General features: G+C 43.8%; 2 protein-coding genes across 8 annotated transcripts in view; both read right to left on the bottom strand.

Annotated features, from left to right (window-relative positions):
- The window catches only part of tnfrsf11a (tumor necrosis factor receptor superfamily, member 11a, NFKB activator), a 28,348-nt gene extending 25,470 nt beyond the window's left edge, over positions 1-2,878 (bottom strand). The window contains exon 1 of the mRNA XM_080794114.1: positions 2,506-2,878. Coding sequence (XP_080650240.1) covers positions 2,506-2,583 — 78 coding nt within the window. The 5' untranslated portion in view covers positions 2,584-2,878. The remainder of the gene's footprint in view (positions 1-2,505) is intronic.
- A 6,528-nt stretch (positions 2,879-9,406) lies between these two features.
- Positions 9,407-27,031, bottom strand: part of relch (RAB11 binding and LisH domain, coiled-coil and HEAT repeat containing) — a 74,149-nt gene continuing 56,524 nt past the window's right edge. For 3 of the 7 annotated variants that reach the window (XM_080794102.1, XM_080794099.1, XM_080794101.1), the window contains 3 exons: positions 24,720-24,808; positions 18,578-18,651; positions 9,409-12,374 (listed from right to left, as the gene is read on the bottom strand). In XM_080794102.1, the coding sequence (XP_080650228.1) occupies positions 12,254-12,374; positions 18,578-18,651; positions 24,720-24,808 (284 nt within the window). In that variant the 3' untranslated portion in view covers positions 9,409-12,253. Of the gene's footprint in view, positions 12,375-18,577; positions 18,652-24,719; positions 24,809-27,031 lie in introns of all 7 variants that reach the window. The other 4 variants (XM_080794100.1, XM_080794097.1, XM_080794098.1 and 1 more) reach the window with 3 other exon arrangements.

Genomic DNA, 27,031 nt, shown 5'->3' on the forward strand with positions numbered 1-27,031 from the left:
TATTAAGTGGGACCCCCAAGGGGTCCTTGAAGGGGTTCCAAGCAAGACGAGCTATTATTAACATACAGTACAGTAGCATCACATTCAGTTTAACCACAACCAAATGCTTACTTAGGGTTTACAAAAACTAAATCGTTGGCATAAAATTTGTTCAGATGGGGTTCCGTTACGGATGCATGGAGAGCCCGGAGGTACGAAGGGGAATTAATGAAAGAGTTATTAATATAGGAGAGAAAGAGAGACGAAGGAAGGTGATATGGACGTGGTTAGATGGATGACATTGACTCTGACTGAGTGCAGGATGAACAGATCAGAGTGGTTGCGGACCAATGGGAGCTGTGGGATGTGTCTGCGTGGGATGTGTGTGCATGGATGGAAGCTTCTACTTCATAGCATTTCGTATTTTTGTGAGTTGGAAGACATCTGCAAATCATCCCCGCATGTATAACGCAGTGAGTTGCTCAATACTGTGTGCACAGGCGGTTTGAAATCCATTTGGAACGAACTGTGTGTGGAATCAATGGTCGTCACTCAGGCAGGCTGGAGGGGATTTCTACCTACTTTACTTTGGGGGAGAATGTGAGTCAGTCTAAATGGCAAAACCATGGGACTCTGGTTGCTTTCTCATTTTAACAATACATTGCAGACGACAAGATGTTATGTCCTGTTTTCAAGCAGTTTAACCGCATAACGTATTGGTTCTCAAAGTGGGGCCGGAGGGGGGGAGGGGGGGCAGCCAAATAAGAAATGCTATTTTTGTGCTATTATGACTATAGAAGACTTTGTTTAAACAAGACAACACATTTTCATGGGAGGGCTGAATGAATACTTTTAAGTGAGGGTCCAACAGGCTCTAATGAAAGTCTTACACACAAAAGTCTTAAAACCTGTGAGAGGGTCATTGACATAACTAGAATAGATGATACACTGACTGACACCCTTCCTATTACCCAACCAAGTTAGCAAAATGACAAATAATAATATTATAAAATGATTAAAGAAGACTTGGCAATCTATCTCAGTGGGTTCGCAAAGTGAGGTGCAGGGACCCTACGGAATGGAACCAAATGTGCCCGTATATAGGGGTCCATTTGGTTCCATCTGTATAGCTCCTACTCTCAGTCAGAGTAGGCCTACTCTTGGGGTTTTGGTGGTCCTTGGAATTAACAAGGTTTGAGAACAGCGTCACTTCTCGTTGCTTGCACTCTTTTGCAACACATTTGGCTAAACGGAGACGGGGGACTATAGAGGGAAGAGAAAGAAAGAAAGAAAGAAAGAAAGTGCTTGTTTTCATAGTAGTAAATAATAATACCGGTAATACTAATAACAGTGAATAGTGATGATGCTTGCTTGGCGTCAGTGCCAAACACACGGAGCTAAGCGGTGCCCAGCAGTCGCACCACCACAACCACATCTTATGAACGACCCACCTGCACACAATTACATCCCGGGACTAAACAATGCCAGTGTGGACAACAACAACACGCCCCAAAGACATTCATTCACATTTGATTTCCACTTAGAGATTAGTGATCTGCTGAGGTTAGGATGGATTTACAGGCGGTCTGCCTCCCGTAGGTAGGCCTACAACATAGAAAGCCGGCGTCGCACACACCACAAATAGCAGAACTATAAGTTCACATGAGGCTATATGCCTCTTAGAACTTAGAATTATATTTTTTTCTTTCTTTTTTCAGAAGTAAAAATGTAAAACAAAACAAAAAATAACTACCAGATACTAAGATACAAGTTCACAAAACGTCACAAATCAGTTATAGACGTCTTCACTATTTTAAAAATAAGGCATAAGTGATATGCATTTTTGGAAAATTGGGTCCCGAATTTTGCAGATCAAGCTCAATCGGTTCAAGTTCAATTAAGGTTCAACTTCAAGTAGTTGATTGTCTATATTAACTAATTTAGTAGGAGACCCCGGCCCCAGCTGCCTGGATTCGGAACCCCCTTCGAGGAGCACTTGGTGGGTCCCCGGACCCCACTTTGAGAACCACCACCACAGAGAGCGCAGCCTCCCCTCCACTGCCCTCCAGCTGTGACTGTGAGGCTCCTGCGGTCAGCGCGCTGACTGGACCCAAACACAAGTGGTTCCAGTTAGAGAGAGCCGGCCTGTAAACATCCTACACACACTGTAATTCTGTTGGTTTTGACCAGCTCATGGATATCAAATGATATGTGCTGACATTCAGCTGGAGCCGAAAACTGCCACATGTAATGTCAACATGTCACACAAGTTACAACACACATGACAACATGCTCATCAAGTAATGTCACACACATGTGTTCAAATGGGTATACAGGCATAATAAGAAACACGACAAAACAGCATATAAAGTTGTTATTTGTTTTACATGCTGACTTAAGTTAAGCTCACAATCCGTGATTTTTGTTTTCTTTGAAAGTTTGTCGCATTATAAAGTCAACGTGAATCAAATAATAATAAATAGGCGATCAAATAATGCCTAATGGATAAATGGAATGCATATTTACCTGTGCGCAAAAGGCGAGCACGAGGTTAAAAGTTATCCATCCTTGAAAGATCCAACTGGTGGAAAAAATCACTCTCATCTCTGCGGAGTATAATTGTTTTGTTTGTTTAGGACACCTTTGGCTGCCTTCAACGTTGTTGTCTTTCAGCGGGTGGATCGATAACGGGGTTTCAAGTCCAGTTTTCCTCGCGGTAAAGGCGACGCAGAAGCTTCGGCTAGTAGTATAAAGCCGGCTGCTGCTCGGTGCCGGTGGGACTGGGACAGTGTGGTGGAGGAGCCAGGCTCCGACAGGATCCTCGCCGCTTCATTCCCGACAAGCACAACTCCGTGAAGTGAAGCCTCTGCTCTCCTCCCTCTCACCCACGCCTTGAGTGTGTGTGTGTCAGTGTGGAGTCCTGGACTCACTGTGTGCTGTGTGCAGCCAAGGAGCGAGCGAGCTGCAAGCACCCAAGAACAACTGAGAGAGAGTGGAGAGAATTATAACTCCTCCCTCCCTTGTTCTCTGTGACTCCCCCTCTCCTCTCCTCTCCTCTCCTCTCGGCCAGTGGTTCCCAAACTTTCTCATGTCAAGGACCCCCAAATTGACACTAATTAGCCCTCGGACCCCCCATTTGAAAATATATGCCAGGGACCCCCATAAGAGAAGATTTTTACGGCTCGCCTCTAGCAGTGATTCGCAACCATTTTAAATTTCAAGGACCCCCCAGTTTGACATGCATTAGTCTACGGACCCCCATTTAATGGTATTTCTATCTCTGGGACCCCCAATTGATTTTGTAAAATCAATGTTAATTTAACTTTGGAACCAAATGGACACTTAACAGGTCCATTTGGTTCCATTTGTACACTCTCAGAGTTACAGACACATAAGGGTCCATTTGGTTCCAAACTATCATTTAGCTGGGGACCCCCTGGAACTCCATCAAGGACCCCTGGGGGTCCCCGGACCCCACATTGCGATACTGATATTGTGCATGGTCATACCTCGATATGATAACGATATATTGTGCAGCCTTACCGGAATGGCTACTTCTCGTCGTTTCTGTAACAGGCTTTTGTTTTATAGGGTGAAACCCCCAACCTGGAGGACCAGGGGTGCAGTTTAACGTCATGCCCAGGACCAAGTTGGATGTCTTCCACCGAAGATGCCTCAGATCCATCCTGAGGATCTCATGGAGAGACCACATCACCAATGAGGAGGTGATGAGAAGGGCAGGGGTAGCACCACTGTCTGTCATCATCGATGAAAGGAGAAGGAGAATGGCTGGACACGTACTCCGACTGCCAAGAGAGAGACCGGCAAGTGTGGCAATGGACTGGATGCCAGAAGGTGGAAAGAGGAAGAGAGGGAGGCCAAAGAAGACATGGAGACAGACAGCCAAGGAAGATCTGGCACGGAGCTGCCAGGATCTGTCAGCTGGCACGGAGCAATAAGGGTCGCCAGAGACCGGAATAAATGGAGAGGACTCGTCGCCCAATGTTCCAAAAGGAACGGGAGGAACTAAGTCTAAGTAAGTAAGTGCAGCCTTACCGTAGGTCTATCATCTCCTTCATTGTTCTGTTCCCATACAGTTTTGATTTATGTATTATTTCAAAATATTAAACAAAATCATGTTTTTCTTTATATATAAAATGGTATTTTTTCTCCCAAAGGCGCTCCCTGCCTATTGCTTAGATGCGAGTGCAGAATCACCTTTGCGTTTGATTAACTGGTCACGCCCCCTCCTACTAGTAGTAGGGGATAAAGTCGTTTTAGACCGCCACAGATGGGCGCCGTCTCAAGTCAACTTGAGCCACGAGAGACACCAAGGCAGCGCGAGTTGCCGTGTCGAATGTTGCGAAGTTCGCTTAGCCGACTCAGCCCCGTTGGAGTTGCAAAGCGAACACAAACTGCGTCCAGAGGCAGTCACTGTACAGACTGAATCAATGAAAAGACAACAACTTTTAAGTACTTTTAAAGGTAGTCATGGAAATTTAGCAGATCTACAAGCTTAAGTCGATTACTCGCTTCACTAGTTTGGGCCCCCTGGGAGACGTCACATTTATTTTTGGGGTTATTGAGCTAAACCGTTTGGGATCTTAAACATACAGTAGGGTCTACAACGCTGAGAGCCTGTAAGGGTCCATTTGGTTCACATTTGTACATTCTCAGCGTTACAGACTATTTCATTTGGAACATCATCAAGGAACCTTGGGGGTCCATAGCAACGGCATCAACTTCGGGAGTGCTTGAGGGCACAAGTACCCAGTGACAAAATAATAGGCCAAAAAGCACCCACTGACTGAAGGCTGAAGCTCCCCTCCCCCTGGTCATTTTGTCACGTAGGCACACACCTTTACGGTGTTCACAGAACAGGTATTCAAATGCTAATACGGTGGTTTTGTTCCAGTGACCGCACGGTTTATTCACACTCCGTCTCCTGCAGCAACACAACACTAACACGGTCAGCGGAGAGGCTGCTGTCTGTGTACAGGCTATGGACTCCATAGCCTGTAACTATTTCTAACAGTAAATTAACATTGTTGTGGGTTCTTCTGTAAGATACTTTTCCGAGTTGCAATGTGACACAGCTCTGTTTACACATTACTGTATTCCATTAAGAACACATTTCTTCGGTTTTAATTGTTTATTTTATTTTTGGCTCTTGCTTTGGCAATGTAAATGTATGTTTTCTCAATGCCAAAAAAACTACTTTGAATTTGGATTGAAATGGCTCCCCAAGAGTCCCCATGGAGCCCACATGTCAGTATCATGCCTGTGTCATGGTAGTATCATTGTCAGTATCATGGTCAGTATCATGAGGCAGTATCGTGTCAGTATCACGGTCGGTATCACACGATGGCCATAAATGTATGCCCAGTGTTCCCAGGGGTGCACTGTTTCGGTTACCATTTAAAGATTCAACACAAGTTGTGTTTGTTTACCTGGATAGTGGCTGGAGGGAGCAGTGCCTCCGGGGGAGAAAAAAAACTGTTCATTCCCAGCAAAAAGGGGGTGTGTGCACTAGTATGTTAGTACTAGATTTGCATGTCAGATTACACTGCGGGTCTGCCGTGGCACGGCATAAAGAGGGGGAGAGGGAAAGAGAGAGAGAGAGAGGGAGAGATGGAAAAGGCTGAAGAAAATGTTGTCAAGAAGGCGGTTATGCAAATATGAAATTGCTGTGGGTGTGCAGATGGGGGTCATGGGGGCAGGGTGTATGGGGTCATGGGGTGCAAGTCTAGAAGACAAGACAGGGTGGAAGAGAGGATTGATATCAACCGGTGTGGTCACACAAAATAAGAAAATTCAAAAACTACCATAAAAAACAACAATAAAATAGCAGATCTACAATGTCTGTGCTCACTGCATATTATGGGTAAAATAGAGGGATAGGGGATAAGTAAGTTAACTCACAATTCCAGTGTTATTCGGTGCAAGTAAAACCTAGGATGAGTTCTGAAGTTCTGCCTTCTAGAAGAATGCCAGAAGACGGTGGAATGAGACTGCAGAGCGAGGGAAAAATGCAATGTAGTTTTAGTAATGTAAAAAAAAAAGCAGCACAGAAAATGTCACTTTTATTCTGTGCGCATATTAACCCATGCACAATCCTACAGTACACATGAAGGATGTGCAGGCCAATACAACTTAAAACAACCCATAGCAGTGGACAAATACAGATGCAACACCACTAGCCTAGCTTGGAAAACATTCCTACATGAATGAAGAATTTACGGGGGAAGACAGGAGAATAGTAATGAGCGAGACTGAACTAGAGGTATATAGTAAGCCATGTTCTCTCTCTCTCTCCCCTCCCCTTCCCGTAAAAACATGCTGAGCGGGGCAGTTTTGCGGGCAGGGCCTCTCTGCAGCAAAGCACAGTTGCAATTAGGAGCTAGATTTGACTCTCTTAGCAATCAGAAAACCTCACTTTGACTGTGCACACACCCTTCACATGCATGCAGAGCTTACATACACATGCAGTAGGCTACCACAGCTTAACCCGCATAGCATACATGTTCATAATCAGTGATTGACTGTAAGTTTACTTCGCCTCTTTTGTTTTGACTATCTGTATTTTTGGATACTGCTGGCTTTCACTCCACTATACATTTCCAGGAAGGGAACAACAGTTTAGACTACATTATAGATTCACCACTTAAGCCCTATTTTAGTGAAAATAGCAGTCACAATGTGACACGTTGCAAGCTTGCAGATCAGCTATTTACATCGTTATTGGTATATTTTTTTTAACTTTCCGGAAAATCTTGTTTGGAAAATGTCTACATTTATTTTAATACAGAATGCTAAAGTAAGTTTGGCATTCTAAGAAGCCTGTCGTGCGACAAAGAAGGAATCTGGCTTTACAGACATACAGGGGCATTCTGGACCAGGGCCCGGAGTATTTTTGGCACTTTTGAATACTTCCAGTAGGCTTCTTCAACTTGAGTTCAATCCTGACGGAGCAACTTTCACTTGCAGTGGAGTAATATTTGATGATACTTTGACTCAAGCACTAGGGTTGATGAGGTACTTGGTCCACCACTGGCATCATGCGTATAGAGGCCTTTGAGGTCGTTACAAACAGAAGTCACACAACCAAGCTGGTTTTGATGTCGGCAACCAAGTTAAGAGTTTTTTTTTTTTTTTCATGCGGGCAGCCATGCTGTTTTATGAGCATCAGGCTTAACATGGCCTGTATGACAGAGAGAGCACAGCCTTGTGTGCATATGTTGCTATGCATGTTTTGCATGCACGCACACGCACACGCACACACACACACACACACACACACACACACACACAGTAAGCCCTGGGAATGCAACTTTCCACTAATAAAACACACATACTCACACTACGGAAGAAAATAGCCAATCTGGACTGTTCATACTTTTGGACAAAACTTAATTTGTTGGGAACCACATCCCCAGAACACACAATGAAAGTGCGTGCACGTGCGCACACACACACACACACACACACGAGAGAGGGCAATAACAACTTGTCTTACTTGGGCCATGGTGTTCTGGTGGTTTTAGGCTTGGATGTGCGTTCCTACTGCTTGCTTTGGAAACAGACGTGATCTCTGACTCACCCAAGTCATTCACATGACTAAGAGCTCCCTCTTGACGCCATTTCTACACACAAACACGCACGCACGCACACACACACACACACACACACACACACACACGCAGAACACATTCACAGACATGGATGCAGTGCACATACTTAAAATTAATTAAATGCAAGTGTGCAAGTCAGCACACACACACACACACACACACACACACACACACACACCTCTAAATTGTATCAATTATTTGCCCACCTGGCCAGTTATCAGTGATCATTGTTAAACATTTGCCTGGATATGCAAATGTTGGTGGTTATCAGACAGGGCGGTTAGTTAACTCCCGTAATCATCAACCACTACATTAGCAGCCTGCTGTATGCTGACAGACTGGCAGAGCCATGAGCTCCAAAGAGCTTGTAGATCTGCTAATTTTAGAGTAACAGTTTTGGACATAATGATGTTTCCATCCGACAGAGATGATATACTCCTCTCCTATTTTCCCGCTCTACGCCAAATCTCTTCTGCGAAAACAGGCAATCTGCAAGCTCACAAAACACAGCGAGTTTGTAGAATGTTCACCAATATTTTGTCCCCCGCAATATAGTTCAAAGGCTTCAAATGGACCGCTGAACAACAATGTGTGGGCGTTTTTTATCACTGTGTGGGTAAGTTTCATTGTGTGGGTGTTTTTTAATCTAGTTTTATCAGTGTGCGGGTGTTTAATCCAGTTAAATACAGGTGTAATATCCATCCTTGTATCGTTCTGAGGTGGTTTCTGGTCCGACCGCAAGCCATAGCCAATGGCTTTGAGAGAGAGACGTGTCGTGTGTGTACATGAGGCCAGACATGTCTCATTACTGATAGTGGATGACATGTTAACAATTGGCTAAACGCATGGCTTTACAGGCAGTGGAGCTGTACTGAATGTACCTCTATTTATTTGGGCCAAGCTAAGGGAATGTCCCATCTGGCGACTGGCGGACTTTGGTCCGTTGTACTGGTCAGACAATGTGGGCCTACATCAAAGGCTTGGGATTATGGGCTGATGACAAAGGGAGTGTGTGTGTTTGTCTGCCGATGGCTCTGATTTACAGCCCTCAACACCTGTCCACACTTTGAGCCACGGAACGCAATTAAACACTCGTGGCCTTTTCTTCATTGCTGCTGCACAAGCTGATACACACATCCAGGGCCGCTACTATCCATTATTTTCCTTTTGGATTGTTCTAAAGATTACTTTTTTGATTAATCGAGAAGTGTTTTTTTTTTTTTTTTTAACTGATTTTTTTTATAATCTTCCAAATCGATTATTCTTAACCACTTGTTCTACTACTAGACAGCAGCCTAGTCTGCGTGCCAATACCCGTTGTCAGATTATACTCCATAAAGGGATGTGCCGATGAGACATTTTGGCCGATATCAGATATAATTAATTGCCGTTATGGCCGATAACCGATATTACCGATGTCGATGTGATCTCATACTGTATTGAAAAATTATAATAATTTTGTCCATTCTGAGAAATAATTGATTAATCGAACCGATGCCGATTAATCTAAAAACAACTAAAACCGTCCGATACCGAGATGTGTTTGCTGATTAATCTCCCATTACTGTCCATATGCCTATACTGTATAATGCACAACCGCCCAATCGACTCGGCAGGGTAGTACGGTACCGTTCTCTCAAGTGCTCGCTGACGCATGCGACATATATATGCAGATCAGATCTGCGGTTCTGCACAGCCGTACAGATGCATGGATTTACAGATATTTTGTACATTTATTGTATGACAATTAAATGGATTACCGGACTTGGGAGGAACTGTTAGATACATTAATTTACAATAGGTGGAGAGAGCAGCAGTCACTCAAGAAGACTTCCACAGGAATATTGTTTAAGTACACAATTGATCTCCGTTTTATTCACGCCAAGACACCAAATTCAAATGTACATCTTATGGACATCGTCCTCTTCAGGTCAGTGTATAGTACAGATATTTACCCTTTCTCTTCGAGCAAGTCCAAAAACAATGAAAAGATGAACTAAACCCAACAATCAGACATGTCAGAAGAAAACAAAAAAAGGTGTGAGAGGAGAGAGACACTGCAACACATACGGATTCAAGACAGAGCGTAAAGGTCAATTAATGCGGTTTCTGACGTCGGGGGTTCGGACGGGGCTTTCTGAACTTTAGTTCGGGGGAGTCGGTACATGTGGGAGTGGACAGTTCAGAGAAGAAAATGTCCTGAGACCGCCCATCAGAAGTTCTGAATGATGTCAATTTGTAGTTGTATCACCTACCTCCCTTTCCGAAGAAAAGTTCACACATCGGAATGGGGACCAAAAGATCAGGGTTCCCCCTCGGCTTCACATCATTGTCAATCAACCAAAGGAAAAGAAAAACAACACAAAGAAAGGTAGTGGTAGAATTAATGTTGTTGAAGTATGAAAATACTTGCAGGACTGAAATAAAATACAATCAAAACCAAAAACAAAAAAAAGAGATAAAGTGAACATAATAAAGTGAGTGCAAATTTCTTTGGAGGTTGGAATAAAGTATGCGTTTCTTTTCTTTATTAAGACATAAATAATTTATAAAATAGAAGCTATCAAAACAAAGACCAGAGACAGACTTTGACGAAATAAAGGCAAGACGATATATATATATATATATACGGTATGTCGTTATTTTTTTCGTCTATTTTTCTTTTTTTTACTTCAAGTAGGGGATTACTTCACAGAGCCTTGAGTCTAATTCATGCTCCGTCACACGACGGTGTCACACGGCGAAAACAGCCGATCTACACGCTTACAACACGTCGCACATGTCACATGTTGTGAGCGTGTGGTTCGGCTATTTTCAACTTGAGACGCTGCCGTGCGACAAAGAACGAATGTGGCTTTACAGACATACAGGAGGCATTCTGGACCAGGGCCCGGAATGTTCTGAACAGTCCAGTGTACAAACGGAATTCAACGCAACCGTCAGAGGAGCCGTGGTTCCAAAATAGTGCCCATTTGAGACAAACAAAACAAAACAAACAAAAAAACAATCCAGCAGGCTAAGTTCAGTCTTTTTTTTTTCCACATAAATGAAGCTCCTCTGGAAAACAAGAGACTTGCAGGGGTTAAAAATTCAAATTCCAACATAATTATACAATTCTGAACTTCAGAAATACAGTAGGCTGATGCGTTAAAACACCCAGCCCGTTGTTCGATCAGGTGGCCAAATCTCAATACTGTCCATTCCCTCCCCTTCTCTCTTCTTCATTTTGAAATGAAAACCGCAGTGACATTCTTACTGTAAAATCAAACGGACGAACTCCTTTGATAAGAAGCCGTGTCCACAGAGAACACCCTTTGAGCTGAGGAGTGCTTCGTTTGGATATCATGTCCAGTGTTCGACACAGCGTGAGGCCGTCACCATTGAGGTGCTCACTGCTCAAAAGTCCTGTCACCTGCGTTAGTAGAACAAATACTGTAGCTTAGCTGAAACAATGGCAAACAAGGGCTTCTCATGGTTGTTATAACGATTCAACGTCGGGTTGTAAATGATCGGGTGCTCACATACAATCAGGAGGATCAAATGAGCGTCGTTACCTTCCAAAAGTGTTGACTGACCAGTCCAGGGCCCTGCGCCAAACAAACGTCCGGGTGTCGAGAGCGCTGATGAAGAGGTGGTGGCCGGCGCTGGGAAGAGGAGCGCACCAGCGTGTCTTTAGCATAGAAATACAATCATGGAAGACTGCTGCGGTCAACTCAAACCACGCTCTCTGTGTGGACACGGCCCCCGAAGGCTGTCTTACATCTTTACATCATGAGCGAAGAGCAAAGGAGGGGAGACAGGAAGAGCAGACTGTCTCAATGTTAGGCTGTAAAAGTAAACTCAGAAGCTAATTTAAAAAGGTATAGTATGTAACGTTGCCCTGCGGTTACGTAACAAAAAACAAATAAATACAGATTTGATCCATCATTACCCTCTATGCCAGCAGTCAACAGCATCTGCACAAAACACATTTCTCTCTCACTGTATTTTGGTGTTTTCTCTGTTGTTTTGGTAGCCCCGAAACATCCCGAAAACAGCAATCTACAGAGAGAGGGAAGTGTGTTTCTGCAGGTAAACGCCACCACACCCCTACACGTTACAAATGTATTTATTGTTTTGTTATGTAAGCAAGGGGCAAAGTTACATACTATGCCTTTAAGCAGCTCCACTGAACACTTACAAAACCTTACATTTCTCCACCGTACCTGCTGCCATTCCCGTCCGGCCATTATATACCCAATCGTCATAAGCGTGTTTACAGCGGTGATTCTCAAACCATATACATTTCAAGGACGCCCCGGTTAGATAGGTATAATTAGGCCACGGACGCTGCATTTTATACCATTTTCCTTTAAAAAGAAATCTCTGGGACTCCAACCAAAGCTACAGCTAACTTTGAGAGAGTACGGGTCCGTTCGGTTCCATTTGTACACTCCCAGAGTTACAGGCCCGTTAAGGGACCCCCATGCCGGTCAGCAGACCCCACGTTGAGACAGGTTACAGTGCATTGAGAGGAGAAGGCGATGCTTGCGCTTAAATGTCAGTCAGTGGCCCCTCGGCGGTCCCCAGCGAGAGCAGAGGAGGCTCATGGGATATGCAGTTTGTTTTTGCGTTTATTTTTTTTTGGGGGCGTTCTCTTCTGTTCACTTCTTCCTCTGGAAGACGTTGGCGAGCATGGCCCCAGACGTGGTCAGCTGACCCATCTTGCTCAGGAACTTGGTCTTGGCGTCCTCCCCCACTAGGCTGGTGGCGATGGACACCGAGCTGTGGAGACACAGGAAGCACGTTACACTTTAAAAGGACACCGAGCTGTGGGGACACTATTTTACACTTTTACACAAAAACAAAATAATGAATACAAAACACAAAAACGATAACTGAAACCAACTAAAATCACACAGAAAATGTCATTAGTTGAGTATCTCAAAGAATAGCTCAAATGTACAAGATCACAGCCTATAGCTTGTGATCTACAAGCTTTCACAGAGATTTTTTAATCTTGTCCCTGAAAAAAATAATAATAATAAGCCTTTACACAACAAAACCATAAAAACTAAACAGAAATTGAGAACCAGAAGTCAAAACTAAATTAAAGAATTATGAAAAATGCATAACTGTAATGACCTCGTTCACAACACGCTAGGAGTCAGCTACCGTACTGTATGTTAGACTATAGGAGAATAGGAGCGGCAGGTTGGAAGTGGTCAAAGCGTGGAGAGTATTGTTCCCACTAACGTAACAACGCGTGCAACCATAGAGCTATAAAGGACTGGGTGGACTGCCCCGCCCCCCCCCTGCTATACATTTCAATGGAAGTTGCTCAGTGGCGAAGAATTTGGTGCCCAAAATGCGGAAGTGCTCAATGTTAAACTCCAGCTGCACGGGGTTTCCTTGCGCTAAATGCAGGGGCCCGCCTGCAGTTCCAGCTCTGACCACTATGTCTTGCAGCTTCAACGTTGGCCATCCTTTCTGGGGGGCTTGGGGTGCAACGCACACCAGTCCCTGAGAGGGACTGCAGACCAACGGTATGAACACTAGAAGGATGAAGGATGCTGCCGTCGTAGCCAGTAATGTATTTAGGACACAATCAGAGACTCAAAACAGCCCAACGTTTCAGACAGACTAGAGCGGGTTTCTTCAGGATACAGAGATCAAGGTATGGGTGACATTTAAGTGCAGAGTTGACACCCATTACAGACCAAATGGGTGTGGTGTTCACTAGCAAAATGTCCCCATCATTACATTTCTTCTTTTTTTCATTCAGCATGATTAGTCAAGATGCAGGCAACGTTACTGTGAGACACAATCCACTGACCTTACATAAAAGGACAATTTATACTCGATAAAATCCACAGTCTCTTGAAATGAGAGACCCGACGTATGTTTTCTAATGCACACAAAGCTCCTTGAATTGCCTAGTCGACAGTCACTACTGTGTTTGTCTTACCGTTGTTTGCAGAGAAAGCCTCTCCTAATCTTTTACAGTCCCAACGGAATTGTTCACTTCCTCTTTTCTTACACACAGCTCCTCTGGGAGACTGTGCACCCCACACGGAGGACCGACACACAGGGACACAGTGGCACACATCTACCAAAGCTGCAACTAAACCATGAAATTCAATTATCTCCAATACGATTACGAACCCTGTGGGACTCCTTATTGATGCTGGAACTATCTACTCTTTTCTTAGCGATTATTCAGTTGATTACTTTTTTGTATTTAGAAAATAATCTTGAAGCATGTTTTCTCTTTTGGAGGTGGATAATTGTTTTAGCAACAAATCAAGGTGAAAAAAAGAAATCTACACAGAAAAACACTGAGATCAACCAGGTGCTCAATCAAGTTAAAAAACGGACTGGTTCTACGATCAACGGGAACATCATTTGAAGTACATTGATTCGACGCCCTCTCGTCCAGTCCTTCTGGAGGGAAAGGAAAAGGATCTTTTCTGCTTTTTCAAGCAGAAAAGATCTTAAGTTGCATCTTAGTACATTTTTTTTATCAATTATTCCCCTCTCTGCTCCTGTGTGCATTAGAGGGATTTACAGCCATTAAAAAGAAATGACTGAATGACACTCTGGAAATTAATTTACGAGTTAAAACGAAGAGGTTCAAAAAGCAAGGGCAGTTCAAAGAATCACTTTTGATTACACAAGAATGTGTTGACGGTCAGAGGCGGAGTGATTCTGAGTGCACACATCAAAACGAGAGGAGCAGAGTCAGAAGATTGCAACAACATGATGTAGAACCATTCACACACACACACACACACACACACACACACACACACACACACACACACACACACACACACACACACACACACACACACACACACACACACACACACACACACACACACACACACAATTTACTTGAAGTAAAAGTAGCGATACAACAATGTTAGAAATACTATTGTCTGTATTCAAACTTCTACTTCAGTAAAAGTACTGTCATAAAAATATTCCTAAGAGTACGGTACTACGTTTTACGAATATCCTATGTATAAAACAGGGCTTAAGTGGTTAATGTACACACACGGTGTGTAATATAGTAATTTAATCTGCAAAGCAATTAGTAACTAATGTTTTCAAATAATTCTAGTGGAGAAAAAAAGTGCAACAATTGAGCGGAGTATAAGTAAACATTACCGAACATTTGGAAAACACTCAAACTATACAAAACATACTTGAGTTCCTACAAAATACTTTGTTGAAGTTCCTTTCTCCCACTTGCACACACAGCTGATGCAAACCAGAGGCGTCTTTGTACAGCGTTAAGAGAGCCAATCAAAGCAAGCAGCCTAAATCACTTCCAAACTGCTTCCTCATAGAGCTCAGAGAAACGTCTGGTGCCAACAGAAGAAAAAAAAGGAAAATAAATGGCAGTCGGGTGGAAACCTTGTATGTCCAAAAACCATCACTTTTTAAATTATTTTATAAACATTTTAAAATAGCTCTAAGATCTACAAGCTCACAACGCATGGATGCATAGATCTGCTATCTTCAAGACTTCTTGTGCAACACTCTTCTGTGATGGAGTATGGCATTCATTTGCACAAAAAGGTTGAAAAATGGAGATACAAGGTTTTCGACAGCAGCGAGAAGGATTTTCTTTTTTCAGCCAGTAGGCACTGGGGCAGTGGTGGGGTTCTGAGCTTATATGGTGGGTTAGCGACTAAACGCAGTACCAGGAAGTTCAAATTAAATCAAAGTGGGCTAAAAAACAATAAAATAAAACTTAACAGAAAACATCCGTGGCTGTTGCGACATTCTGTTTAGATGCAACAGTAAGGCCTGGAAAGAAAGGGAGACCCAACTCATCAGTCACAGTAGGTTGAAACGCTTAACCCATTCTGACCTAAGATCAGATTCATACGAGGTTTCCACTGTGGGACACACACTGGTCTGATGAACCCATTCTGACCTGAGATCAGATTCTAAAAAATGTCGTTCTTCGATTTTTTCAAAAATAGCAGACCTACAAGCTCGTGGCGCGCCACTCGGTGGCGCGCTATGAGCTTGTAGATCTGCTATTTTTCAATAGCTAAAGCACGACATGATGCTAACACCAAAATGGGTTCCCGTTCAGAATGGGTTAAACCCTCTATACTTGGTTAAAACGGCCGCGAGTCGCAGCTGTATACTTGAGACGCAGAGACCAGATCTACAAGCTCACAACGGGTGAGCTTGTAGATCTGCAATTTTCTGGCAAATGGGCCCCGCTCCCTAGAATAGGGATGCTAAGGTTCAAAGGGAAGCAGTCAACAAACAAAATGAAAGGGAACTGAGGGTACGCGCACAGACGAGCCGGCCGCAAGAGTTTAACTCCAGGCTGTCAGAAACACACACGACTGTATCGGCGGCGCACGTACACGCATGCGCGCATTGCACAAACGCACAGGCACACATGTAGCACACACACACACACACACACACACACACACACACACACACACACACACACACACACTCGTATCCCTTTAATGAGCAGAGAACACATGTTTGCAAGATGGAGAAACATCTCTTAAAAGACACCCACATTATGGCTTGTGTCCCAACTGCCTTAATAAATACACCAAAACCACCTCTCTCTCTCCCTCTCATTTGATCTCTCTCCCCCTCTCATTTGATCTCTCTTTCCCTCTCTCTCTCATTTAATATATCTCTCTCTCTCTCTCTCTCCCTCCCTCCCTTCCTTTCATTTCATCTCTCTCTCTCTCTGAAGATACCCACACAGTGGGCGTGGTTCCAACAGCATTTACATAATGTCTCCTCTCCTCCCTCACTAAGCCCTGCATGGTCTATCCCAACAGTTGACCCACTTCAACCCCGTGCGTTGTGGAGCGGAGTCCCTCAGGGCTCTGTGCTAGTGTGTCTCCCCCAGAATACGGATGCTGTTTAAGGGTTTAAGTGGTTATCTGTCTCCCTCTCTCCTCCCTCACAAAGCCTACGGTCTCTCCCAGGAGTTTAAGTCCTCGGTACAGGCCCAGTCCTAACACTGTTGCGCAACTTCTTCTCCTTTCCTCCCCTACTCTACTGTAATGCTTTATTAATACTTATGCACTACGACATCTAAGAGGCAGATCTTTTTTTTTTAAGATTCGTTTTTGGCTTCTTTGCCTTTTTGATAGTATCAAGTGAAGACGGACAGGAAAGAGGGAGGAAGAGACTTTTTACACCATTACAATTATTTGACAATTACTGTCAGTTAGTATAGTGGCATTTAGGTTATCGTTACAAAACATAACATTAAACAGTTAAGACCCCAAGTAAGTTTAAATAAAATTAAAAGTTATCAAATGATGCATGAGGCGTACTTGAAATACTAAATTACTGTAAATTGACTGTAAATTACATTGTGGTATTACCACCGGGAACCCATTCTGGTGTTATCATGTTATGCTTTAGCTATTGAAAAATAGCAGATCTACAAGCTCATAGCGCGCCACCGAGTGGCGCGCTACGAGCTTGTAGGTCTGCTATTTTTGAAAAATCGAAGAACGACTAGACATTTTTAGAATCTGATCTCAGGTCAGAATGGGTTAATCAGACCAGTGTGTGTCCTAGTGAAAACCTCGTATGAATCTGATCTCAGGTCAGAATGGGTTAAATAACTTCTTCCACCTCTGTTTGTTGAAAGCAACCACTTGCTGCCCACGTTGCTACGGCAATGTGAACCGCTGTTTCCAAAATCACTAGTATAACAACATGAGACTAATTGTGTTTACGTGTGTAATGGAGTGTTGGTGAGATTGGACATGCTTTGTGTTAGTGCAATGTTTCGCAAATGAGGGTACAGTTACTACATGGACTACGTGGGAGAAAGTGTATATATATATATATATATATATTATTTTTCAATTAAATTAAATCAAAACCAAATGTTATTGCCACAATTTAAACTTAATTTTGCAACTCTTTCACTCAATTCCTGATTTTTTTTTGTAATTTTCAATAAATAAATTAATATTATCTGATGCTAGACATGGTTTTATCCTCTTGCAGTTTTCCAAACAAAATGTGGTGAGGAGGAAAAAGAGGGTTCAGAATAGAGCTCTTCACGGACCGCCCGATTCCGAAAATACCCGAGAGGACCCGAGTCTCACACGGGTCGGATCCGTGTTTTATCAATTAACCCATTCTGACCGGGAACCCATTTGTGTTAGCATCATGTTATGCTTTAGCTATTGAAAAATAGCAGATCTACAAGCTCATAGCGCGCCACCGAGTGGCCCGCTACGAGCTTGTAGGTCTGCTATTTTTTGAAAAATCAAAGAACGACTGACATTTTTTTAGAATCTGATCTCAGGTCAGAATGGGTTCATCAGACCAGTGTGTGTCCAATGGAAACCTCGTATGAATCTGATCTCAGGTCAGAATGGGTTATCAGAATCACTCAGGGCCGGGGTCGGAATCGGCCGGATATCCCACGGAACTCTGGGCTGTCTGTCATTATGTGTAATACCCGAGAAGACCCGTACCACTGTGTGACCTTGTGTACGGAGTGACCGGGACACGCTGCACTGGTGAAGGAGAAACAGAATGAAGTTCTGTTTAACATACTGCAAGGCAAGCCAGCTGCCACAGCCTGCCAGCCTGCCTGGCTGATTTGAATTGAAAACACCGGTGTAGAATCATTGATTACTTGTCTCGGAACCTCGGAAATTAATGGATGGATGTCGGGACCAAATTGTCATGACGTCATTTGAAAGAAATCTCGGAACGGGTCGGAATCGGGGCCAAAATTGTCACGCGTCTATATTATCCGACTTTGGTTTTCTTATTTGCAAATGGGTTGTTTTTTTTTACGCATGAAGAGCTCTAGTTCAGAACTCAGGGAAAGCAGGTACGGAAGACAAACACGTTTGACAACCACTGTGCATACGGAGTGTTGGGGAGGTGTGTGTGTGTGTGTGTGTGTGTGTACCGCACGTGTGTGCGTGCGGGCGTGCGTGTTCCCTCACCCTTGTGCGTCTCCTCCGATGGCTCTGTTCTCCACCTTGATCTCACACTCTTTGATCATAGAGCTCAGAATCACCTGCAAGAAAAAGGTCACACATATAAGGCTTGTGTTACTGGTTGAAAAACCTCACATGGAAAACAATGATGAGTAGAACAGAACAGTCAACAATTGTTGAATTAAAAAAAAATGCATTCAACAACTTAACCCATTCTGACCTGAGATCAGATTCATACGAGGTTTCCACTGGACACACACTGGTCTGATGAACCCATTCTGACCTGAGATCAGATTCTAAAAATGTCAGTCGTTCTTCGATTTTTCAAAAATAGCAGACCTACAAGCTCGTAGCGCGCCACTCGGTGGCGCGCTATGAGCTTGTAGATCTGCTATTTTTAAATAGCTAAAGCACGACACGATGCTAACACCAAAATTAGTTCCCGTTCAGAATGGGTTAAACCGTATGTACAGTATGTATAGTTGCTGTTGGGTTTTTTACGAAAAACCATACAGGTTTTTCGTAAACTAATGACATACCGGTAATTCATCATACTGTAAAAAGGAGTGTCACACAAAAGTAGTGAAAAGATCTGCAAGCTACAACACACTATCTTTATATATCCTGGAGGTATGAATTGGTGGCCTCTAGTTGGAGGGCGGTAACATCACCATTTATCAGGATTGGTTTTTGCAAATTTGACCCTAATGAAAAGGAACAACCCACAACAACTACAGCTGGTTTGCATTCCATTTTAGTACACAGTTTTATTTGCATTTTGTCTCCATGGTTCTGACTTTTAGTCTCTTTTTGTTTCGACCCCATTGTCTAAATCAATCATATTTCACAGTCAGCCAAGTATTGCTCACACAACCACATGAGAAACACCACATCCACAGCGACAGTGTGGCCTTATAGAACATGGGAAACGTGCTGTTGACGGCAGCTTTGGTTATAACGCCTGCATCACACTACAAAACACTGCTCTGCTGCAGATAGTGAGTACTAGGCAGAGTGCACTAGTTCATCACACTACAAAACACTGGTCTACTGCAGATAGTAAGCACTAGGCAGAGTGCACTAGTTCATCACACTACAAAACACTGCTCTGCTGCAGATAGTGAGTACTAGGCAGAGTGCACTAGTTCATCACACTACAAAACACTGGTCTACTGCAGATAGTAAGCACTAGGCAGAGTGCACTAGTTCATCACACTACAAAACACTGCTCTACTACAGATAGTGAGTACTAGGCAGAGTGCACTAGTTCATCACACTACAAAACACTGGTCTACTGCAGATAGTGAGTACTAGGCAGAGTGCACTAGTTCATCACACTACAAAACACTGCTCTGCTGCAGATAGTGAGTACTAGGCAGAGTGCACTAGTTCATCACACTACAAAACACTGGTCTACTGCAGATAGTGAGTACTAGGCAGAGTGCACTAGTTCATCACACTACAAAACACTGCTCTACTACAGATAGTGAGTACTAGGCAGAGTGCACTAGTTCATCACACTACAAAACACTGGTCTACTGCAGATAGTGAGTACTAGGCAGAGTGCACTAGTTCATCACACTTCAAAACACTGCTCTACTACAGATAGTGAGTACTAGGCAGAGTGCACTAGTTCATCACACTACAAAACACTGCTCTACTACAGATAGTGAGTACTAGGCAGAGTGCACTAGTTCATCACACTTCAAAACACTGCTCTACTACAGATAGTGAGTACTAGGCAGAGTGCACTAGTTCATCACACTACAAAACACTGCTCTACTACAGATAGTGAGTACTAGGCAGAGTGCACTAGTTCATCACACTACAAAACACTGCTCTACTACAGATAGTGAGTACTAGGCAGAGTGCACTAGTTCATCACACTTCAAAACACTGCTCTACTACAGATAGTGAGTACTAGGCAGAGTGCACTAGTTCATCACACTACAAAACACTGGTCTACTGCAGATAGTAAGCACTAGGCAGAGTGCACTAGTTCATCACACTACAAAACACTGCTATACTGCAGATAGTAAGCACTAGGCAGAGTGCACTAGTTCATCACAATACAAAACACTGCTATACTGCAGATAGTAAGCACTAGACAGAGTGCACTAGTTCATCACACTTCAAAACACTGCTCTACTACAGATACCAGATAGTAAGTACTAGGCAGAGTGCACTAGTTCATCACACTTCAAAACACTGCTCTACTACAGATACCAGATAGTAAGTACTAGGCAGAGTGCACTAGTTCATCACACTACAAAACACTGGTCTACTGCAGATAGTAAGTACTATAGGCAGAGTGCACTAGTTCATCACACATCAAAACACTGCTCTACTGCAGATAGTAAGCACTAGGCAGAGTGCACTAGTTCATCACACTACAAAACACTGCTCTACTGCAGATAGTAAGCACTAGGCAGAGTGCACTAGCTTTACGCCTTCACACTATTTTAGTAGCTGTTGTTTTAGTGCAATCACACATCCAATACTTTTTCAGTTTGAAGGAGGGATTTGCAGACACTGTGATTCTCACTGAAGTCACTTTAAAAAAAAATGAATCAACTGCCCTAAAGAAAGCCTTTTATTATTATGATTTTCTTTTTTGCTTTACAGGAAACTGAGGGCAGAGAGAGGGGAAAAAGATTGCAACGTAAGTGAAGTCTCCAGCCAGAACAAACACCATTATGAGGTCAGCGTACTATCCGGGAAAGTATCCGTTTGATTGACTGAATTGACTTTATTAACACGTTTAACAGTACAGTAGGTATGACAGCCAACGGTTAGGCTACAGTTTGTGTGTTTACCCCAGTATCTACAGCATTTTATTTATCCAGGGTACAGGTTAGCTAAGCACGAACGTCTTGGGAATGACCCAGTAGGACCACAGTCCTTCACTGTTGGCCACTGAACCCCCCCCCCCCCACCCCCCCTTGGGGGAGGGGGGTTCAGTGCCTTGCTCAAGGGCACTTTAACTGTGATTGTTGGCTCACCTCCCCACCTCCCTTTACGGTTCGGGGGATCAAACCGGGAGCCTTTGCATCCACAAAATGCACTCCACTAAACTTCTAGGTCAGAGACCCAAAAAATACATTACAATACAAGTAAAAAGAAAAAAAAAGAAAGAAAAAACAGATGACGGATCACTGATTGTACACAGTGGAGTGCCAGGTGTTAAAAGGAGCCTTACATCTCTTTATACAATGCTAAAGTTGATCACGTGCCAAAAGCGGTGGACAGAAACTGGTCGACAGAAACTGGTGGACACGACATGCCCCAACACGGGCAGAAACAAGGCCACAAGGCCTTTTAACCACGCTATTTACACACACTACAACTCGCTTACAATTCGCAAACCTGCCAACACTGCTCCGTGTTCTCATAGGCCCTCCAGGCCCGCCCCCACACTACTTTTCAGTCTCACAATCGGCCATCTTGCTTTTTACTTAGATGGGCGAGTGGACATTTAATGCAAATACATTAATTATAGCTCCAGCAAGCAAACACAAACACCTCAACTCCATCTCATTGTGAATAAGAATTTCGAGGGGAAAAATAATTTTTGGAACGCCACTTTCACCCAGTATGAAGCTAAATGTGGAAGCCGTGTGTGTCACACCAAAACTGGTGACCTAGAGAATCCTGTACCAATTCTCGGGCATCTGGCCTGAGGCACTGCCTGCGAGTTGGCTCTGCGTGCCCAGTACACATGTATACTATTTCCGCCAGACAGCCAACTGCCCAGTACACATGTATACATACGCCTGCACACACACACACACACACACACACACACACACACACACACACGCACACACACACACACACACAGTCCCGTCTCCCCAAGAAATACCACACACGATTAGAATTTATAGATGCGCGATTACATAACAGCTGTGCGTCATTATAGCCACACACGTCTCTACCTTGCGGTCACAGTCGCGATACTTTTCAGTTGTGTGGTACTTTTATATTGATTTAACTGTAACAGAAAGTTCCCATCTCCCAGTCACGGAGCTGCAACAAAAAGCTACACTGGTCGTTTCTGGCCAGTGTTGCCAAATAAGCGATTAGTAAGTAATGTAATTTAATTTATCAGCGATTTTGGGATTAATTTTGTAGATATAAAAGAAATAAAATATTGGGGGTCCTTTTCTCTTGCCATGACAATGTTTGAGAACCACTGCTCTAAAAAAATATTAGACAAAGTTTCAGCCACAAACACATTGCTCTCTCTCTCTCTCTCTTCTCCTTTTGTATAAATTAAATAGGCCTATTCATGATTCTGCTTATAGAGAAGTAGCCTATGTTAGTTTGTTTTATGGACTTCAGAGCTACATACCCACCAAATAAAACTATCATCCCATTGCTGAAAATAGTTACAAAATGTAATTGAGGGGCCTTTCATATAGGCTACATATAAGACAAACGCACATGGAATGGGAAATAGAGGGGGAACAATGCAAATCGTAGGCTTTTATTTTTGTTGGTATTTGACTTTGCTACTGATGATTGTAAGCAACAACAAGTATTGCATTGTGTGTTTGAGCTGACAGGCCCTTTTTGATGTCAATCAATCAAGTCATCTCAGATCATCTAAAGCCGCAGATGCAAAAATCGTTTTTTATATTAAAATTATATATATTTTTAGTGCCATGTCATGTGGTCTACCTGCAAAGCCTTTGTAGATCGTGATCTACCATTTGGGCACCACTTAACGTCAGATCAGGGGTTTTTCTCGGCCAGCGCCAAAAATGCTCCCCAAAAGCATAATCGCAGCAAATACCGGGCAGTGTGTACGAGCCTTAACATGTTGACTACACTACACTACACATAATAACTAATAACCCATCCGTTACTATATGTGGAGTCAACTCCCGCAATTTCCTTCTTCCCATAGTGCGTGGCGAAGTAACTCTGGGATTGAGTGGCCGCGAAGCGGCCACGAAATTCTAGTGTCCAACATGAGGTTTCAGCTCAGCATCACTAGTGGACACAGAACATCAGCTGATGTTTAGTCGTCAAGGGGGGAAAAATGACCCACGGGAAAATGGATGGCATGAAATTCTGACACAAATAGACACAGGACAGAAGCGTGTTCATGTGTGTGTGTGTGTGTGAGACAGAGAGAGTCAGTCTGTGCGTGATTATGTATAGTGTGACTGTCTGTCTGCTGTATTGTCAATGTAATGGGATCATGTACTGTATGCCATGCTGCCATGCAGTACACGTTTGACACGTTATCGTGCCCGCAGCGCCGATTTGCATCTCCCAAATCTCATCTTTTAACCCATTCTGACCTGAGATCAGATTCATACGAGGTTTCCACTAGGACACACACTGGTCTGATTAACCCATTCTGACCTGAGATCAGATTCTAAAAAATGTCAGTCGTTCTTCGATTTTTCAAAAATAGCAGACCTACAAGCTCGTAGCGCGCCACTCGGTGGCGCGCTATGAGCTTGTAGATCTGCTGTTTTTCAATAGCTAAAGCATAACGTAATGCTAACACGAAAATGGGTTCCCGTTCAGAATGGGTTAAGACTGAGTTTTGCAAGTGATCCGCTGGGATTGAGTGTTCAGACACGGTTTTTCTCAGACACCTACTACTATTGGTTGCTGAGGCAACAAACAACATGATGACATGCAGTAGGCGTGAGTAAATATGCTTTACAACAAGTTACAACAAGGTAGAGCTGCTACTGAAGGTATAGCAGATCTGCAAGCTTGGCTAATATAGTCAGCGACCCACACGACAAAGTATACATTACCCCAAAGCACCTACGAATGTGGCTCAAATCTGATGAGTAGAAATCAGTTTCCAACTTTCCATATGTATCAAAAACCAATCAGAATCGGGCTGCCAATGTGAACATAGCATAGTATGTGTGTGTGTGAGAGAAAGATAGGTGTGTCTGTCTGTGTGTGTGTGTGTGTGTGTGTGTGTGTGTGTGTGTGTGTGTGGCTGTGTGTGTGTGTGTGTGTGTGTGTGTGGCTGTGTGTGTGTGTGTGTGTGTGTGGCTGTGTGTGTGTGTGTGTGTGTGTGGCTGTGTGTGTGTGTGTGTGTGTGTGTGTGTGTGTGTGTGTGTGTGTGTGTGTGTGTGTGTGTGTGCGCACACGCGTGCGTGCACAGGCATACCTCGTGTTCAGGGGAGAGATGTTCCATGTCCGTTCTTAAACACCTCAGACCAGGCAGGAAGTGGTTGACCATCAACTCTTCAGAAATGACTGCACACAGGAAGTCAAGGAATCAAACGGCACCAAAAACAGCCCTTGGGCTGAAAGTGGTGGAGGGTAAATGCCTGGTAAAGGGTGCATTTATATAGCATGTTTATTTATAAGTGCTTTACAATGTGCTTTACATTCAACCACTCAGTCAGGAGCAGTTAGCTGTTCAGTGTCTTGCTCGAGGACACAGTTAGTGACAATGTGGGACCGCGACTGACAGACCACGGAGAGCAACTCTTTACTCCACACCCACTGAAATGATTAGCATTTACCAAAGTAAACCAATAGCACGTATAGAGAAACAAAAGGCCACTGTCAGCTCAATCTCATTGAGCTAACAAGATTACATATTGTTTTAATGCCAGATTTAGTTACTGCTGTACATCTGTGTGAACCTACTGCAGGCAGCTGTGTAGTGCGGAGAGAATGGGAGTGCTTGATTTGACAAGCCTCGTCCCGAAAGGTCCGTAGTCACTCGCCGTCATAGTTATAATACACCCTGCCACCTTACGCGTATGGGCGGTGTATAGAAGACCTGCACGCCGGTCAGGCTTTTAAGGAAAACAAGTGCTCCCCTTGGAGCACTTGTTTCACAGTGGATCACAGTAGAAAGTATTAACAAATAACACATCTGTGACTGATATGATCTGATCAAAGGAGTAGATTATAGTCGGTTTTATCACGGAAACCAGCCAATCGTAATCAAGGATTGGGTACTATATCCGCTTTAGAAAACAGCAGTCGCAAGCAGAGGGAGGAATTAATTGGCATAACAACTAAATTGGGAGAAAAATACTTCGCCGGCCCTAAATTTAGGAGACCAAAAAAAAACCTGCCATTGGAATCCACATAATAGCACAACAGGTTGGCATGGGAAAAACCTTCAACATCTGAAGGACGTTAAAAGCAGGGGGGGGGGGCATCTTGCCATGTGGCAGACTCAGCCCATCTGGCACAAAATGCTAGACTAGAGCAAACCACAAAAGTCATAAACTATAAAAGTATACGTGAAAAAGAAATACTAGTGGCCAGAGATTAGTGAGCACGTGCTCGGGCCACCTGCTGTAAGCAGTAGGAGTCGCCGTACAGGGCAGCGCTGGCGAACCGGGGTTAATTTTAGAGTACGTCTGCGAATGTCCCTGCTCGTCACACTGATTAGAAGAGAAGCGTGTGTGTGTGTGTGTGTGTGTGTGTGTGTGTGTGTGTGCAATGAAGAGGTATGGGCTCTGAGGTCAGAGTCTGCGTAGCCTCCTCTTGGACACGGCTGCACTGTCAAATCACAGCCTGACAAAGACCCACAGCATCTAAACCTCAGACCCAGCTGCGTGTCTCTCTCTCTCTCTCTCTCTCTCTCTGTGTGTAAAAGAAACGTAACCTATGAGAGAGAGAGAGACGGCAAGGAGATCGCCCCAAGAGGTTCGGGCTGCAACTCCACCCCACACCCCCGTTCTGGGAAAACGAGCACAACACACACACACACACACACACACACACACACACACACACACACACTTTCAGCAGGGGGAGGTGGGAGAGGTGGGAGAGGAGAGAGAGAGAAAGAGAGAGAGAGACGTGTAAGACCAGTTCTGGGAAGTCTGACCAAAGCTTTGAAACACTGTATTTCCATCTCTCCCCGTGCGCACTCTCTCTCTCTCGCTCGCTCTCTCTGGGTCTCTCTCTCTCCGTTTCTCATCCTTTCCTTTGCTTAACCAACCCTGTAATTACCTCTAGCCCCAAAAATGGAGGCAGCTTATTTTCCTTTTCTGCTCCTGCCAACAGCACAGCCAAACACTGCCAACATATACATGCGTATGAAAACACACAAAAGCTCAGTCGATATGTTTCACACACATTCACATTAGTGTACACACACACACACACACACACACACACACACACACACAGGTTCATCAAACTATGTGTACACAGTACACAGATATCCTATTCCCTTATGTGCCACACAAATTGTCACACAAAGGTACAGTTTTGTACACACACATAAATTTGACCCTTTGACAGTTGTGCCCAGTATAACCAGGGTTTGACCTGAAGGCTGTTATTGTAACATCCTCCCCTCTGACTCACTGCTAGAGCAGCTCTGAACAGCCCCAGGCTAAAGCCCCTCCTCCCCTTCCCAACACACACACTCCTAGAAATATACATGCTTACAATACATAGGACTGACTGACTGACTGACTGAGGTGGATTCTTCACATACTGTAA

This window comes from Protomyctophum bolini (genome assembly GCF_963924005.1).
Source record: "Protomyctophum bolini genome assembly, chromosome: 21".
Lineage (NCBI taxonomy): Eukaryota > Metazoa > Chordata > Actinopteri > Myctophiformes > Myctophidae > Protomyctophum > Protomyctophum bolini.